This window comes from Carex rostrata, chromosome 7 (assembly GCF_964058835.1).
Source record: "Carex rostrata chromosome 7, lpCarRost1.2, whole genome shotgun sequence".
NCBI classification, from domain to species: domain Eukaryota; kingdom Viridiplantae; phylum Streptophyta; class Magnoliopsida; order Poales; family Cyperaceae; genus Carex; species Carex rostrata.
Window position 1 is genome coordinate 13,600,924 of NC_135924.1, and position 14,965 is coordinate 13,615,888.

A 14,965-nucleotide genomic window follows, 5' to 3' on the forward strand; every position below is an offset into this window, starting at 1 on the left:
GCGGATCTCAATCGGAGACGGTCCAGATCTATTAACGTACGGCTCTTTATTGCAGAGGATACGAATTCCACTACTTGTCTACTTATAAAATACAGAAACAAATCGGCTGTTATTCTATTGGAATAACAGGACCTTGTTATTCAAATGACAGTCGTTCAATTAGTTACGATTCGCGCAAAACAATCTCAACAGCTGATATTGAATAACAGGGTCCTGTGATTCCAATGGAAATAACAGCAGATTTTTGTACCTAAAATATTCCTTCTAATCCCCCGAAGTGTATATCCTCTGAGATATCTCATATTTTGTGTGACCGACGTGTCAGGTGCCTATTCGGGGATACCCTAGGGGCCAGTATTATTAGAGCTTTGAGATTCGTGCAGAACGTATTTAAACAGTTGAAATTTTACAAAAAGTCACGCAAAATATGAGATATCTCAGAGGATGTGAATTCGAAGTCATAAACCCTCGCAAAGCATCAGAAAACCCTTGTACTTTCGATTTCGATCCTCAGTTATGGCTCTCTTCGCCACCACGCGCCACCTCCTCCGCCGCCATCTCTCTACCGCCAGCCCCGCTATCACCGACTCGACCATCGCCGTCGTGCGCAAGCTCTCGCGCAAAGGTGAGGTAGAGAAGATCAACTCTATCCTCTCTCCTCTGCTGTCCACCTCGCCTCCTCCGTCGGACGCCGATTTGGCCTCCATACTCTATCTCTACTCCTGCTCAGGCATGCTCAAAGAAGCTCTCGACGCCTTCTCCACCCACCCCTCCCCTTCCACCGGTGCTCTTAACTCTCTCCTCGCTCCTCTCAACCACCAGTCCCGCGATCTCTCACGCCAGATCCCCTCCCTCTTCACCTCTCTCCCGGCCTCCAAATCAGTCATCCCTGATCAGAACACTTATGGCATCCTCATCAAGTCTTTGTGCGTCTCTGGTGGGGGCGCTGAAAAGGCGCTTCCTGTTCTGAAGCAAATGGAGGACAAGAACATCCCAGTGAGTGCGGTTGTTTACACTACTATCATGTATTCATTTTACAAAGAAAGTAAGCCTGAGAGAGCTGAGGAGCTGTGGAAGGAGATGTGTGGAAAGGGGATTGTACCAGATGTAAGTACGTATAATGTACGCGCAATGTATAAATCTATGCATGGGAAGCCGGAGGATGTGGTTGAATTGATCTCTGAAATTGAAGCCGCGAATATGAAACCAGATATTATCACATATAACTATTTGATCAAAGCTTACTGTGCAAATAAGAGATTTGATGAGGCCATGGAAGTTTTTAAGGGATTAGAAAAGAAAGGGTGTGTGCCAAATTATGCAACATATAAGCATTTTATAAGTTTTTTGTGTAAAAATGGTAAATTGTCTGATGCTCGAAAGGTATTTGATGATGGGCTCAAGAGTGGGACTGTACCAGATCTTGGTACAGTGAAGGGTTTGGTTAAAGGGCTGATGGAGGAGAAAAAAAAAAGAGTTGCTAAAGGGGTTGTTACCAGGTTGAAATGCAAATTTCCAGAGGAGTTTGTTGGCGATTGGAAGCAACTCCTGAAACTGGTTGGCTTGAGTGAAGAAGAGGAAACTGAGAATACTGAGGGTGCTGAGAGTGACTGAGGTATCAATATCGAAAATTGAAATTAGTGAGACTGAAATCAAGTAGTTTCTTCTTTTTGCTATTTTTATTGCTGTGATGTGTTAACTTGGATACCTTCGTTCGCAGTTGCTGTATTCGCTTACTACATGCTGGTGTTGTAGTTCAGCTCTTTTCAATAATTGAGAATTGACATTATCCAATTATATTTGAAGTAATTTGATTTTATTATTACACTAGTGAATTACTGTTAAAGTTCCCTTTTCTTTGTTTTAGAGATGATACTGTTCAGTATATTACTGAGTAAGGCGGGGTAAAGCGTAAATTTGTTGAAAGCCTCACTGATTGAATCAATGGTAACTGTTTTCACTGATTAGTACTGAGACTGGCAAATTTTTTAAATTGTTTCAATACGTTTGTGCTGAGCCCCGCACCAATGATTCATATTTGTCAATTTGTTTGCTAGTGGTAAAGCCTCCGTATGGTTGGTATCATCAACATTATACTAGAGCACTATTCCACAAAATAGACATTAGCATGGTACTAACTACTGGAATGTGTAACTTTTTTACGGTTTAAATTGGGACTATTAATATGGCTACATTAAAACTTTTTATTACCTTCTAAGGCCTATAATAAGAAAAGGATTAATGTAGCCATATCAGTAGTCCCAATTTAAACCTTAAAAAAAGTTACACATTATAAACTATTCATATGCTTAAGTATAATAACAGCAGCCTTTCTTATTAAACTCTTTTGTTAGTACAGAGTAAACATTTTGTTAACAAAAGATAATTACTACAAAGAGGTTGGTCAGGCAATTCAAACTGTGTTTTTTGTCAGGATCAGGAAACATCAGATCGTTTATTAGTAAACTGCTAATAAACTGCTCCGTTGCTAAGTGTATTTGGAGTTGGATAGCTAATATTATTTTTCTTTCTTTTTCTTGTGACCGAATTGAGGATATTTGGGATTTTGATAGACTTGTTCCTTTGAAGGATCTATTGTAGAAGTAGATGATGGATATCGTACATTATAGGAGCAATTATTTTAGCTAGTTTTCATGTCGATCAATTTTTATATAAATTTATAGCTAGCTTTGCTCTTTGATGTTGATGCATTGCCTATACAGGTTTTCGGGACCAGAGGTTCAGGCAGGTGTATTTCGAGGTGCTGACAGGGGGTGTAGTGCCGGGGTTTACCAGTGCTTTAAATCATCTGGTGGCATAAATGATAGTGTTCTTTTACCGCAATATGGTGGATTTATTAATGTTTTCATTTGCTTGTGGAACTGATTAATGTAATTGAATTACTTTTGTGGTCACCTTACTTATATGGGTAGTTGCTTAGGAATTATGGATTCTATTGATACCGGGGTGTGGTATCATTTGTACTCGCATTAGTTTCTTAATAAATCTGATGGAATAATTTCAATGAAACAAAAAATCTGCTGAGGCTTGAAGAACAAAACTATATCAATGAACACATTCCAGAAAACCAACTCTTCTATAAACGCATCTCACAACATTGCTTATCTGATAAATCAACTGAAATCAAAATTTTTTTATATTTTTCTGATAAAAGTGGATCTTGTCCACCAGTTTCTATTGAAACTAGAAGAGCTCATTGCAAATACTGGTACATCTGTTACAAAGCTTTTCCTAAACTAAAATTAGAAAACTAACAGAATATATAGCTCAACTGTTTAAAGCAATGAACCAAAATCATGAAAACAAGAAACATGGAAAATAAAAGTCAGGAGACATAAACATATAACCAGTTACTTTTGGATTTTGTTGCACCACCAGATAGAGATGATCTTTTCATGCCCTTCAAAACATTGGCAAAACTCATATACTACAAAATTTCAACGTGTTTCGGTAACCTTTTGACTCTACATCAGGCTTGAAATACAAAAATGGCAAAAATCTAGTTAATGTTTCACATGCCAAATACCTTTGTGCTAGTACTTGTACCAGTGGTACATGTTTTGGTTCTTTGTTTGCTCGTGGTATGCTTAAGAATAATAACAGCAGTCTCAGTTAAAATTGTATCAATTACAATTCCACGAAATGGCCATTAGCATGGTATTGACAATAGGACTGCTAAATTTAAAATTCCAAATTTTTAGGAAATTTGGTTTGGTAATTCTCACACACTTCTTTTACTTTTGAATGCTAAAAAACACCAAAAGAAGCTTCAGATCACTCAAAACTACAATTTACTTTAGATATTATTGCACAATAACTGCTCCAAAAATGTGAAAAAGAAAATAAGCAAACTCCACTGCAACTAAATTATCTCATCGAAAACTGTAAGATCAGAGCAGGTCGATTACCAATATTGGTGGAAACAAGAAACAAGATTCAGCAATTTTATCGCTTTTAGAGCAATTATCTGAATAGTAATCAATTCTCAGAACAAAAATGCTCCAATAAACTCATTCCTTTTTGCAAGCGTATTGATGACATCCCACATATCAACAAAAAACCAAGAACCCAAGAAACAACAAGTGAAAAGAATCCAATCAAGAAACATAACCACAGAACCAGTTGCTTTCGGCTTTCTAGCATCACCAGATATTTCCAGAGGCAGAGCTACATTATAGCAGAGGTGGCCAGTTGGACCCTTAGATTTTGATAAACAAGTTTAAATCTATATATATATATATATATATATTTAAGTTTTTTCCTATCTCAGATTGTAAATTTTGCTCACCCCTGTAGTGGAAAGATGCAATTGTATTTTTCTCAACTCTCTCTTCCTTTGACTGCAAGGAATTAGCTTGAAATTTTCATTTCATTTTCCATTTTCGTATTTTTTTTCAGATCTAGTTTTGTATCTTAAATATTCAAATACTCTCTATAGAAGATGACCCTTTTAGCCGTTTGCGTTTATCATTATAGATATCATGTAATATTGAAAACAATACAGAAAATGTATAATGTGTTGTTTGAATTGGATAATGATATTGTGTGGTTACATATCATCTGTATCGATTGAGTAGTCATGATAATTACTAGATGGCAATTTTAACTTATGGGAAAAGTTTTCATTACCAAAACGATACGGATCCAAACAAGTCACACCTAAAAGGTTATTGGTTGATTTATCATATAAGATATTATACCGTTGTTATGTTATGAGATAACATACATTGAATCCATGAATGCATAATTATGTTGGACAATAAATAACATTCAATCAACGCAAAGTGATGAGGTTTTATAAATCAATTTAGTATATGAGATGTACGAAGGATAGTTTGATTAAGTGAGGACTAATCAAATCAATTTAGTATATAAGATGTATAAAGGGTGACTCAATTAAATGAGAATATGTTTAATTAGATTAATTATATAACGGAGTTTACTAATTCAATTATTTTGGTAAATTAAATTGTGTCAAATGATAAAAAATTAGTAGATGAGCACGTGGATATGTAGAATGTGAGATTTGAACTCGTAGATCCAAAGTTATGATATTTTAAGGAGGTTTATTCGTGGTCAACTCGGATTTGACTAAATAGATGATAGCAGTGTTGACTTAGTCAATGTATTGACAGTGACAGGGAATGATTTTGCTAAAAGGAGAAGCAATTGACTTGGTCAATATTGAATCTAATTGACTTATTTTAGGTGGACTAATGATCCAATAGACCATGCTCATGTTAACTTACCATAGTGTCTTTTTATATGACATTTCATTCGTTAATTGAAATAATATTATGGTAATTACGCATTGATTAAATCACATGCCTTTATAAGCTCAATTAGACCTGGCCTCTCTCTCCTCATCCCATTTCATTCAAGCAAGATCTCTCTGTTAGGTCCATGTTCAATGGATGGAAGCCACAGTTCTGTTTCCTTCATTGGTTGGATGGGTATATTTAATTCTATATTTCATTTAATTTTTGAAGTGAAGGCAATGTTACAACGGGTAAAAATAGAATGTCGATAAGCTCATTGAGTATTTTATTATTTTTTTAACAACTTAACTTTATAATTTATATTAATTAATTTGATATTTGTAAATTTTGCGTACAAACGGATTACTCTATATCCATTTCAACAATTTGGATTCTATTATCGCAATACTCATTTACTCTGCAACATGTTACAGCTATATATTTAATTTAAAAGATTTTATGATTCAGTTTTTATGTAGTCAAAAGTGTGTCTGGTGATTAGTTCGATGATTTCTTTGTTTCCTTTTATTAAAATTACCCGTGTTTCCTTTTATTTGCCTCCCTAGCCTAGCTGTTTTGACCCGCTACACTAATGACCTACGTAATGGAAAGCCTATGTTTCCTTGAAAGAAACAAAAATACAAAAAACATAAAGACAGAATTCAGGAACCCAGGATATTAAAGTGACCACATGCATTTCATCTCGAGTCGGATTGGCCGAATCCAGATCGGACGGTCCGGATCAACACTAAAAATTTGAGTTACGTTAAGGTCGATAGCACATTAGCACGGAAGCCCCAATCCGTTGAACCTTAATTTGCTTAAACCCTGTTTTCATCTTACAGTATAAATATCAACCCATCTCTCCACCCAGTAATCCGACAAAGTTGAAAAAAAAAAATAACCATCTCTCCTCGCACTAATTGTAATCATGGATGCACTCACGGCCTCCATGACAGCCACCATTCTTAGTTACAACGAAGCTGTGATAGACCTGGGGAAAGAGTGCAAGTCTGCTAGCTTCCACCCAGACCATGTCGACTCCTGGTGCTCGGCCTTGGAGAACTTCATACGCCAGCATGAGCTCCTCGTCTCCGAATTTGGAAAATTAACATGTTCCTTTGATGCCATGACTGAAGACGTCAGGGAGCTGATAGTGGCAATCCGTGCGCGTGCAGTGGTGCCGGATGCAGTTCAGACAGAGAAGCACTACATGGCTGCATCTCCGACCTCACCTTTGCCAGAAGTGGCAGTGGAGCATAACATGGATGCTCCAGATGAGACAGTGGACCCAAAAAAGACTTTGCTTGAATAGCATTTTTTTTAGTATGGATTGCTTGTATGTAAGATCTTGATTTCTCCCTTCTGTTATAACATGGAAATATCTGGTGATGCAAGAAATTCCCAAAGCAACTGGTTCTGTAACCTGTTTACGTTTCTTGATTGGTTTCTTTTTCCCCTTCTTGTTTCTTGGCTTCTTGGTTTTTTTTTTTATATGTGGGATCTGTAATACCATTCGCTTCCAAAAGGAATGAGTTTATTGAACTACTTTTTTTTCTCTGCATTGTAACTGAGATAATTGCTTTAAGAGTTGTTTGTAATTGAGTAATTGAGGTGATTAATAATTGCTTTTAGAGTTGTTTCTCTGATTTCTCTGATTTGTAATTGAGTTTATTAATAATGAGATAATTGGTTTAAAAACAATAAAATTGCTTGAATCTTGTTTCTTGTTTACCCAACATGGAGGATCGATCGACTATATCTGATCTTACAATTTTAATCAAAAAAATTTGTTGTTTGTTTTCTATTTCACATCTTTTAATTAGTAGTCTACAATAACATCTAAAATAATTAGTAAATTTAAGAGTGACATGATGCTTCTTTGGTGTTTCTGACAATTAAAGGTAAAAGAAGTGTCTGAGAATTGCCAAACCAAAATTCCAGAAAATTTAGAATATAGAAAATTAAGCAGCCCCATAGTCGATGCCATGCTAAATTGCTAATGGCAAACATCGCCAGTTTGGTTAAGTAGTTTGCTTTTATGTTACTATCTGTTGTTTGGTTTCTTTGGATTACCAGTGTCAGGTGTGTGATACCTTACCTGGTGCAGTAGAATGAATTCTGAAATTTAAAATTCCTATTAATAGAACGGGCTTTGCCTCTTTTAAAAAAAAAAAAAAAAATTGCTAATGGCCATTTCGTGGAATTGTAATTGATATAATTTTATTTTCTGAATTGGTCAACTGATATAATTTTATCTGATGTCGACATTATTATACTAGAACCGGCCACAAGCAAACAAACAAACAAAATACATACCACTGGTACAAGGCTTACCACCACAATATTTGGTATGTGAAACATAATTGGAGTTTTGGCATATATTATCCTGGTATTTGAAGCTTAATCTAAAGTCCTGGTATTCAGTGCTGATCAGAAAATATTTCTACCAGTGGTTCAGTCGGGGAGCTTTTGGCGTAAGTTCAGACTTATTAACAAACCTTAATCAAGTTCCTCTGACAAGGGAAAATTACCAAGGACCTAAAATTTAAACATCAGCCCCTCAAGTTATAATAATTACGCTTTGGTCCCTGTCATCAGAAAACCTCGTACCAGAAAGGTTTACCAAGCTGGTACCAAATCGATCAGTTAGAGCAATGTATTAGGAGTTGGCATGAGTTAACTTTCAATCACAGAAAGTGGACACAAGAAAATCAATGTTCATTACACAAAATTACTGAACCACGCAAAGCAACAAAAGATAAAAGAAAATTACACCAGCACGTGGTCAAGTGATCAACAATTAACCAGCAATTCTGAGTTCACAAGCAAGGAAATCAACAAAATGCTGATAACAATTTCTTGCTTTTTGACTCTTTTGATTGTATCTTATTTTTAATTTATCAATAAAATATAAAATTAGAAGCTTGACCCCTATCTTATTTTTTTTTTTTTAAAAAAACCATTCTGTTAAAATGTGCAACAACTTCTCCATTGCTTCCTAAAGCCGGAGGTATAGAATGTGTAGATTTGTTTTGTTATTAGCTTCTTCCTTTTGTGTGTGTGTGTGTGCTGAAGGTGTCCAGTAGGTTGTACTAATCAAGCAAGCCTGCAAAAGTTATATACATCAGTATTTAGGCCACAATTGAAAATTTGAAATGCTTACAATAGAGAGGGTTTTTTTTTTTTTTTTAATGCAGTTCTATATATAATTATAAGGAGTCCGCACAACAATTAATAGTTGTAATCTACCCTACGATACATGTAAGATTGGTAATAAGTATCTTAATCTGATTTGAATTTTCATGAATAATACTCTTGCGGATCTCAAAGATGTAAATGATAGCTTGTTGCATCTTAGTAGAGAATTTATATTATTTATTAGATTAATTCGCCTTTTGATCTAATGATTAATATTCAAATTTGAAATTTGTTAAGCATTTGATTAACAATCACTATATTAAATATTATTTGAGCTATTTCTGAAGCTATATATCATGTGTGAAAAATAATTTAATAAAAAAGCTTATTATAAATTATTAATTACAACAATTGTTCTTAGTTTATACTTTTATATTACAAATTAATTATGTTTGGGTCCAACTCAATTAGAGGTTCGTTTATGATTCGGCCCGTTTGTTCATGGGCTTGCTTGACTGATTAGCCGCCCCACCAATTTTAACTCCTGTAATTGGATCCTATGAAAATTGAAATATTATTAAAAAAAAAAAATTACAAGGCTGCACAAAAAATTCGTAGTTCGTAATTCGATTCGAGTTTGATTCGAAGAAGTTCGTAAAAAATTTAATTCAAAATAGTTCGAAATTAATTCAAACCAAATTCAAATTGCAAATGGTTCGTTCGAAATAGGCCCGCGAACTATTCTAGTTTGAAATTCAAAGTAACGTGAACCGTTGATTTTTTATACTTTAAATCTATAAATATTTATACTTGAAGAGGAAAGATTAAATTCCATCCTCCAAAATCAACCATCCAGCTAGCATCTATATATTATGGATGATGAATGCAAAATTTAAGGTGTCAAAAATGTTTTTGTACGTAGTTTTACGTACCCTTTTTGTTGTAATATTCCAAGATTAGAGATCTTGTTTTGTTTATTGTAACTCAAAAAATTCAAAATCGATCGTCCTTTTTGGAACTTGCACATCAATTGAATTATGCTTAATTAAAATTGTTCTCATTTTAAGTAACAGATCAACTTTGTCTTGTAATATAAGTGTGAGATATGTCAAAACTAGCAACAAAGAAATATTAAAAATACATTATTTGATTCCCCTATGATATCCCGAAATTTATTGAGTTACTGCGTCAAGAGGCCTGCAAACTATTTAGTGGCCCTCTTTTTTTGATACAGTTAATATCCGATTAGTTTGCACAATGAGAACTGAGTCGTAAGTTTTATCTAACACAAATCCCAAAGTAGACCCAATATTCCAAATAGGTGAATTGCTTATTTGCATGTCCAAAAATAAAATAAAGAAGGGGCCACTAAATGGTTTGGAGGCCCTCTGAGTCTGTTTTATGGCTTAATCTGAATCAAATCTGAGCCGAGCCGACTCGTGAGCCGGACCTCCGAGGCTATTTCAAAAACTATTGTGTTTATTTTAGTTATAGTAAGTATATATTCTACTTTCAAGGAGTGTTCATTATGAGCCTCCGACGACATGAATACAATTATTAATAATTTAAATAATAAATTGACACTTATCAAAATGTATTTTGATTAATTTAATACGTAATAGTTATCATATCTTTATTTTGAACTAAAATAAGTAAGTGTTTATTTTATTTTAAAAAGTGTACATTGTGTAGTGATTTTGGATATGTTATAGTGCAACAATTCAAATAAGTTCAAGATTTGTTCACTATCCGAAAATCATAATCCATGTATAAAACTAATTCCAAGATTCAAGTAGAGTTTATCACTAGACGCGTAATGGAGAATTCGAGTCATAGCAGCAAACTTCTTCTCTTTTCAATCTCGTGTTGGATCCACGCAACAGCACAGCAGCAACGTCTTTACTAGTATCCACACGAACAAGTCGAAAACCAATAGTCAATCAGTATGCTAGTATTGATCTGAAAGCCTCGTCGTTTTCTCTTCCTTTCTCTCTTACATTTTCTTAAGTGTAATGAATAAAATTTCTGGAACCACTCCAAAAATGAACTCTGCATGTATATTTATAATACTATGAATCTGTTCAATTCATTGCACCTAATCAGAAAACCTTATCTGATCTGATCAGATTAGATCAGATGAGAACAAAAAATTCGGGCCTAGCCCAATAAGACCTGATCCATATTAACTATTATAATATGGCCCAAAATATTCTGGTTTATTAGTACATTTCTAACACATTGTTCGTTGAAGAATTCATTCAAGGGGAAAAAAATGTACATCACATTTTAGGGGTGACAAAATTTTGAGTTTAAAAATGGATGACGTTATTTCAAAAACTATTATGTGTTTATTTCAGTTATAGTAATTATACGTTCTACTTGTAAAAACTGTTCAATCTGAGTCTTCAACGGACTTGAATATATTTATTGTCACCCCAAATATAGTATGAGCTGACTCGCAAGCCGGGCCAAGACGAGACGAGTTGAGCCAAGTATTTATATGAGTCGAGCCGAGCCGACCTTTTTCTTTCAAAACCGAGTCAAGCTAGAGCTGAGTCATTTTGTTTCTCTCATTGAGCCGAGTCGAGTATGAGCAAAACCTTGATCATTAGCAGCCCTATGTGGAACCTTAATTGTAATGGTAATATATATGGGACGTTTATAAACCAATGGATCTGTTTGTTAAATTGTAAACTGATCTGTGTGAGCTTATTGACAATTACTCAATGATTATTTTCTTTTTCTTCTTTCTTTCGCATAATCAACTTCTATGATACTTTTACAACATTTTCTATTTTATTTTTCCTCTAATTAATTCTTTAGATATAACTGGCAATTTTTTTCCTTTCATTCTTACTTTGGGGATAACAACCCATGATTTTTTTTTTTTAATCGAGTTACATTATTAGTCTTTTCTGCGAGTTGTCTTGTTTTTAAAACATAGTCTCAGTTTTGACCACACAGGACTTCCTGCATCCTATTCGACGTCACCATATATCTTGGAATATCCAACACATCTTCCTCCTTATGTTCAGAAATTCTCGAGCATCCTTCTTTATCCGGTCCCTACATACTGTACACCAATAGTTGGTAGCTCTTGATTCAAATGTGAATTAGCTCAAAAAAAATATAATAGTGCTATTCTTGAATTAGCTCTATTCTTGCATATCCTAAGAATTCGCAATTAATGAAGACTTGAGACTTGAGAGTTTGCCACGTTTGGTTTAAAACTTTAAATGAATATTCATGAGGGTTTGCCACTTGAGACTTTCTCTCTCTCTCTCTCTCTCTCTCTCTCTCTCTATCTCTTATGTAAGTTTATATGTTAGTCTCTCTCTATATATACACTATATATATATAGTGAGAATGATTAATATGCTTTCAGTAGCATATGAGCTGAAGTGCTATCAGTCCAAATTTGAAATTTCAAAATTCAAAAAGTCGATCTGAACCGTTCATCTTGTTCTCCATATTAATATGTGTTTGGAAACTAAATTTTACATTTTTCTGAATTTTTTTTACTATTTATTAAGCCACTTTGAAAATTGCTGATCCAACGGTGGCTTAACAAAACAGTGCCACCGTTGAATTAGCGATTTTCAATGTGGCTTAATAAATAGTAAAAAAATTCAGAAAAATGTAAAATTTGGTCTCCAAGCACATATTAATATGGAGAACAGGATAAATGGTTCAGATCAACTTTTTGGATTTTGAAATTTTAAATTTGAACCGGTAGCACTTCGGCTCATATGCTATCGAAAGCATATTAGTCACACTCTCTCTCTCTATATATATATGAGGGATGCATATAAATATATATCAAATTGTACAGCAATAATAGCTTCAGATATCATTTTGACTGCATAATGGATGTTTTCGGTTAATTGTGGAGTCATATTCAAATGATTGAACCATCAAAATTGGCCGTTATTCTTTAAATATTATATATATGGAAAATTGTGAGATTGCCACTCCATAACTTTGAATTTGAGAGATTGCCACTACAAACTTCAAAATTGAAAAATTGCCACTACAAAATCTGTTAAATTGTGAGATTGCCACTCATCTGTACTCTTATATGATTTTCCTTAATAATTTATTGAAAAAGTATACGTATTTCTGTATATTCCAAATTTACCCTTCATACAACAATTAATGGGTTATTTGGCACTGGATGCCTCCAGTCCAGGCGATTTCTCTGATCAACACGTGAAGAGAGCGTCCGTCCAGGCGACAACGCGCGAAGAGGGCTTTCGTCCAGGCGATTCCTCCTCCTCCATCGCCGCCGCCACCTCCTCCTCCTCCTCCTACCCAGCAGTAACCCTAATCGCCTCACTTTCAACCCAGCACCCGAGACAACCTGAAAATCTTGAAATTCTGCAACCCAGCACCCTAAGCTCAAGGAATCAGTCTCCTAGCTCAGCATAAAAGGTATCAAGTCTATCTTCTTAGGCAAATCTGGAAAATTTTGCACTGATTAGTTCTCTTATTAGAAATAGTTGGGAGTTTAAATGAGATGAAAAGTATTCATATAAGATGTTAAAATTAGACCAGGAACTAAGGGTGCTTAAAAATTCGTAGTTGATACCGACCTGGCTTTAAGTTTGGTTTGTCGATCCATTGGTGCGTTGTACTAGTAGATCATCCATTAGTATATTGGCTGAACTGAATGACGATTTCAATTACTTTTTTTGATTGAATTCATTATTTATTTGTTTTAAGCACACAGTCATTAAAGAATGATATATTATTTCAGTTTTCATTTGGAGGTACTGTTGTACTATTTTATACAAGGTGATATTTTATACAAGGAACTATTACTGAAAGATATTACTATTGTACTATTTTGCAGAAGACATGTTCGTGCGAGTTCTGGATGTGGGAAGAGGACTACGAGGAATATCTTCGTGACATTGGAGTTGTAGGCATGCGGAGTGATCCCGAGCATGACCTATCCAATGTTGCTCGATCTGATAATGAGATTAGAAAATTGAAGAAAAAAATCAAGAAAATTGTTGCGTTAGCGGATAAAATAATATTATTTCTTGTTATAAATGTTGTTGTGATGATTAGTATTTTGATTGTAATTATGTGCAAGTAGTGTAGGAGGTGTTTCTAGTTTTTAGAACTTTTGTGGACCTTATTGCTTAATTGCATGTTTTTGTGAACTTTTGTGGATTTTAGTAGATGCTAGTTGGAGATTGTGTGAATATGGTCATGTATGTTTATTGCTTAATATGCATGTTTATTGCTGTCATGACATTGGTACTCTTAATTCTAGAAGGTACTCTTAATTAAGAGAAGTACGTGCATTGTCCATGTTCTGTACAGTTCATGAGCTGAGCCAAAAACTTTATCATTTCTTTGTGTTTTCTTCACACAATGCGTGCTTTTAAATTCATGTCTTGGTAGCATATGGCCTCAGGCACCTCTATACCAATTTTCACATTTTTATAGATTTAATTTATGTTTTAAAGAATTATTTTAGTGACAGGGGCTGTTCAGTCCAAGTTCTGCTGCCACAAATTTGTGAATTTTTTTCTAGCCAATTGGCTACATATAATTCTGATTTCTTTATATAGAAATGCTCATATTAATCTGTACTATATGTGTGATTTTTGTGGTGGCCTCAGGATCTTTCTACAAGGTACTGGTAAGGAGGCTTGGTGCCATGGTTCCTATTTCCAGCAGCAGAAAAGAAAAAATATCATAAACTTGAAAAGGCTGAACTTTAGAAATCCATTAAAAATAGAAGAAAAATTCAAATAAATCAAAATTTGGCTCTAAACTGTGTGGAATGAAGTCCTCTACATATTGGTGTAATTTATTTTGCATTTCAGTCCCTGCATCAGTCTGCACTAACTGATTTACCAGAACAGGTCATTTTCATTGGTTTTGGGGTTATAACACGGTTTTAATAGCCACTGTTTTGACATGAGTAAGCACGAGTAAGCATAGCCACTGTTTTCACAAAGAGGTCCCTGGTTTTGACATGAGCAAGAAATTCTGGTAATGCAGTTGTACTAGGTAGGTTACTATGCACAGTAATGGAATAGGAGCGTAAATTTCCCAGTTCCATTTGAAATTGAGGAATAAGAAAACAAATGCTATGCTTCACTTCATAGCATAATTTCAGACAACATCACCAAGTAAGCTTTCAATTCATCACCAAATAAGCTTACAATAACAGAAATATTACAATTTTGCAAAATTACCACTGTCAACTATTAAAATCCAAAATATTACAATTTGGCACAAAAATTCCCAAACACACTAGAGTAGTGCAGAATGTCTCATCCAAGTGCAATAGCTTCATCATCACTTGATTGTTGACCACTGTAAAAATTTTCAAATGCATAAGAATGTTGACCTATTCTGTCTAAATTGCACCAAATTGAGCCATAATATCACAAACTAAGAAAAATTGCACCAAATTGAGCCATAATATCCTTGAGCCACTGTGCAATACACTACAAGAAAAATGAAGGAGAAAGGAGAGCTAATTTTGCAGTTCTTTCCATCTCTGTGTGTGGAGAAAAGGGCAA

General features: G+C 34.6%; 1 protein-coding gene across 1 annotated transcript; it reads left to right on the plus strand.

Annotated features, from left to right (window-relative positions):
• Positions 1–463: 463 nt before the first annotated feature.
• Positions 464–3,041, plus strand: LOC144557300 (uncharacterized). Its single transcript, XM_078305860.1, has 2 exons — positions 464–1,615; positions 2,724–3,041. Exon 1 carries the CDS (start codon positions 517–519, stop codon positions 1,612–1,614), a length of 1,098 nt encoding a protein of 365 aa, XP_078161986.1. The 5' UTR covers positions 464–516; the 3' UTR covers position 1,615; positions 2,724–3,041.
• Positions 3,042–14,965: the final 11,924 nt, after the last annotated feature.